This window comes from Austrofundulus limnaeus, unplaced genomic scaffold, assembly GCF_001266775.1.
Source record: "Austrofundulus limnaeus strain Quisiro unplaced genomic scaffold, Austrofundulus_limnaeus-1.0 Scaffold1290, whole genome shotgun sequence".
NCBI classification, from domain to species: domain Eukaryota; kingdom Metazoa; phylum Chordata; class Actinopteri; order Cyprinodontiformes; family Rivulidae; genus Austrofundulus; species Austrofundulus limnaeus.
Genome location: NW_013953692.1, coordinates 36,147 through 38,540, shown reverse-complemented (window position 1 = coordinate 38,540; position 2,394 = coordinate 36,147). Strand labels below are relative to the sequence as shown.

The 2,394-nt window shown below is 35.7% G+C and overlaps 1 protein-coding gene across 1 annotated transcript in view; it reads left to right on the top strand.

Moving 5' to 3' along the window:
* Positions 1-2,394, top strand: part of LOC106534862 (histone-lysine N-methyltransferase SETD2) — an 18,841-nt gene that overhangs the window by 11,460 nt on the left and 4,987 nt on the right. Inside the window, exons 5-8 of the mRNA XM_014031631.1 lie at positions 664-792; positions 993-1,116; positions 1,208-1,285; positions 1,372-1,469. Coding sequence (XP_013887085.1) covers positions 664-792; positions 993-1,116; positions 1,208-1,285; positions 1,372-1,469 — 429 coding nt within the window. The remainder of the gene's footprint in view (positions 1-663; positions 793-992; positions 1,117-1,207; positions 1,286-1,371; positions 1,470-2,394) is intronic.

Below are 2,394 nucleotides of genomic sequence, written 5' to 3'. Positions count from 1 at the left end.
ATTGTAACTAATAAGACAAATTATATAATATCTCTGGATCTACTAATGCTATCAGGGTGATCTAAGTATCAAAATGTAGCTTTTAAAACCAGGAATCTGAAAATATGATTAGGTCATTTTGACCAAATTTCACTTAATCTTTGTTTCGATGTGAAGGGGCACATTTATGAAGCTGTCGAGTAAGAACTGAAGAATTAAACTCTGAAGAGTGCATTTGCTTGTAACATTTTGTAAACCTGAAGCTCCTTAGTAAAAAAAAAAAGCTGTGGGTGGTAAATCCTGGTCCTAGAGGGCCACTACACTACATATTTTACCAGTTTCCCTGCTTCAACACACCTGATTCAATGGTTGAATTACCTCTTCAAGTTCTGTAGAACCCTGTTAATCACTTATTCATTCAAATCAGGCATGTTGGAGCAGTAAAACATAAAACATGCAGAGCAGTGGCCCTCGAGAATCAGGATTGGACATCTCAGGCTTAGATAGTAAGGACAATGTAGATGAATTCTACACAGTTTGATCCTTCAGGTTTTCTGCAGTCTTTTAAAGTGCTACTTTTAAATAATACATTTTACAGCTTTTACTAAAGTTTTTTATTTAAATTTGGAAAGGACTGATCATAAAATAAGATTCTTACATTTGTGTTGAACTCTATTTCTTTAGCTCATCCCGGTGCTTGAATGGAGCATACTGCTCTAACCGACGCTTCCAAATGAAACAACATGCAGATTTYGAGGTTATCCTTACAGAAGATAAGGGCTGGGGGCTGATCGCAGCCAAAGAAATGCCTCCGTAAGATTTTTTTACTTTTACAGTTTGATGTCATTTTACTGTTTTCTTGTTTGTTACAGTACAAAGTATTCTGTGGGTGGAAGGATTAATCATGCTAATTGCCAAAAAAGTGCTGTTCTATTAAATTAAAATGTCCAACCTTATAGTTTACTATTGTTTTGGAATCGTATTTATTATTGTATTTTTTTTTACACACATAGAAACACATTTGTCCTGGAATACTGTGGAGAGGTGTTGGACCACAAGGAGTTCAAAACAAGGGTTAAGGAATACGCTCGCAACAAGAATATCCACTACTATTTTATGTCCCTTAAGAATAATGAGGTATGAGTTTGAAATCAATGATCAGTAATTTGCAGTATTTTGATCATTCTGTTGAAGAGAATGCTGGAAATATTGTGATGCGTTTCTGTAGATTATTGACGCAACATTGAAGGGAAACTGCTCTCGCTTCATGAATCACAGCTGTGAGCCCAACTGTGAGACCCAGAAGGTACAAAAGCAAAAAAAAAACTTGCAGTTTTTCTTTTTTTGTTGTTGTTTTTCCATAAAAGTTGACTGTTTTTATTTGTTTTTCAGTGGACTGTTAATGGCCAGCTACGAGTTGGGTTCTTCACCACCAAAACTGTCACTGCAGGAACTGAACTGACATTTGACTACCAGTTTCAGAGATATGGGTACTGTTTCCCCTTTAGCTGCTTGTCTCGTCTGTTTGTTTTTTTTTTTTTTTTTTTTGCATTTGTTTTAGGGATGCACGATATATAGGCATTACTATCGGCATCAGCCGATATTGGTCATTTTTTAGAATATCGGTCCGATATGTAAAATTGGGCCGATATTAATGTCCGATATTGATTTCCCACTTTTTATCTTTGTGTTTTTGTTTTGGGAGGGGAGATGGTTGGTCGAGTGGCATCTGTTTGATCATGATAGTCATAGCGTCACTGCGTAGCCAGGAATAACTGAAGTAGAGAGTCATGTCAGAGGTCTGGTTTTTTATTTACTGTATCAAAAAAAGACCCAAGTGTGTTTGTGCGTATATGTATAATATAATTTGTGTGTTTGTGTAGTATCGGTAAATTATCGGTTATCAGTGATAACATCAGTAATTATATCGGATATCTATATCGGCTGAAATTTTCATATCAGKAATTAGGGATGCACCGATATGAAAATTTCAGCCGATATCGATATCCGATATAATTATTGCTGTTATGGCCGATAACCGATATTAACCGATATTACACAAACACACAAATTATATTATACATATAAACACCAAACACACTTGGGTCTTTTTTTGATGCAGTAAATAAACAACCAGACATCTGACATGACTCTCTACTTCAGTTATTCCTGGCTACGCAGCATCAATAACACTATCATGATCAAAACAGATACCACTCGACCAGCCACTTCCCCTCCCAAAACARAAACACAAAGATAAAAAGTGGGAAATTAATATCAAGAGTTTTACATATCAGACTGATACGATATTCTAAAAAATGATCAATATCGGCCGATATTGATATTAATGCAGACATATCGTGCATCCCTATCCCTAACTTGTTTACATGATCAAAACATCAGCGGGTACATAAT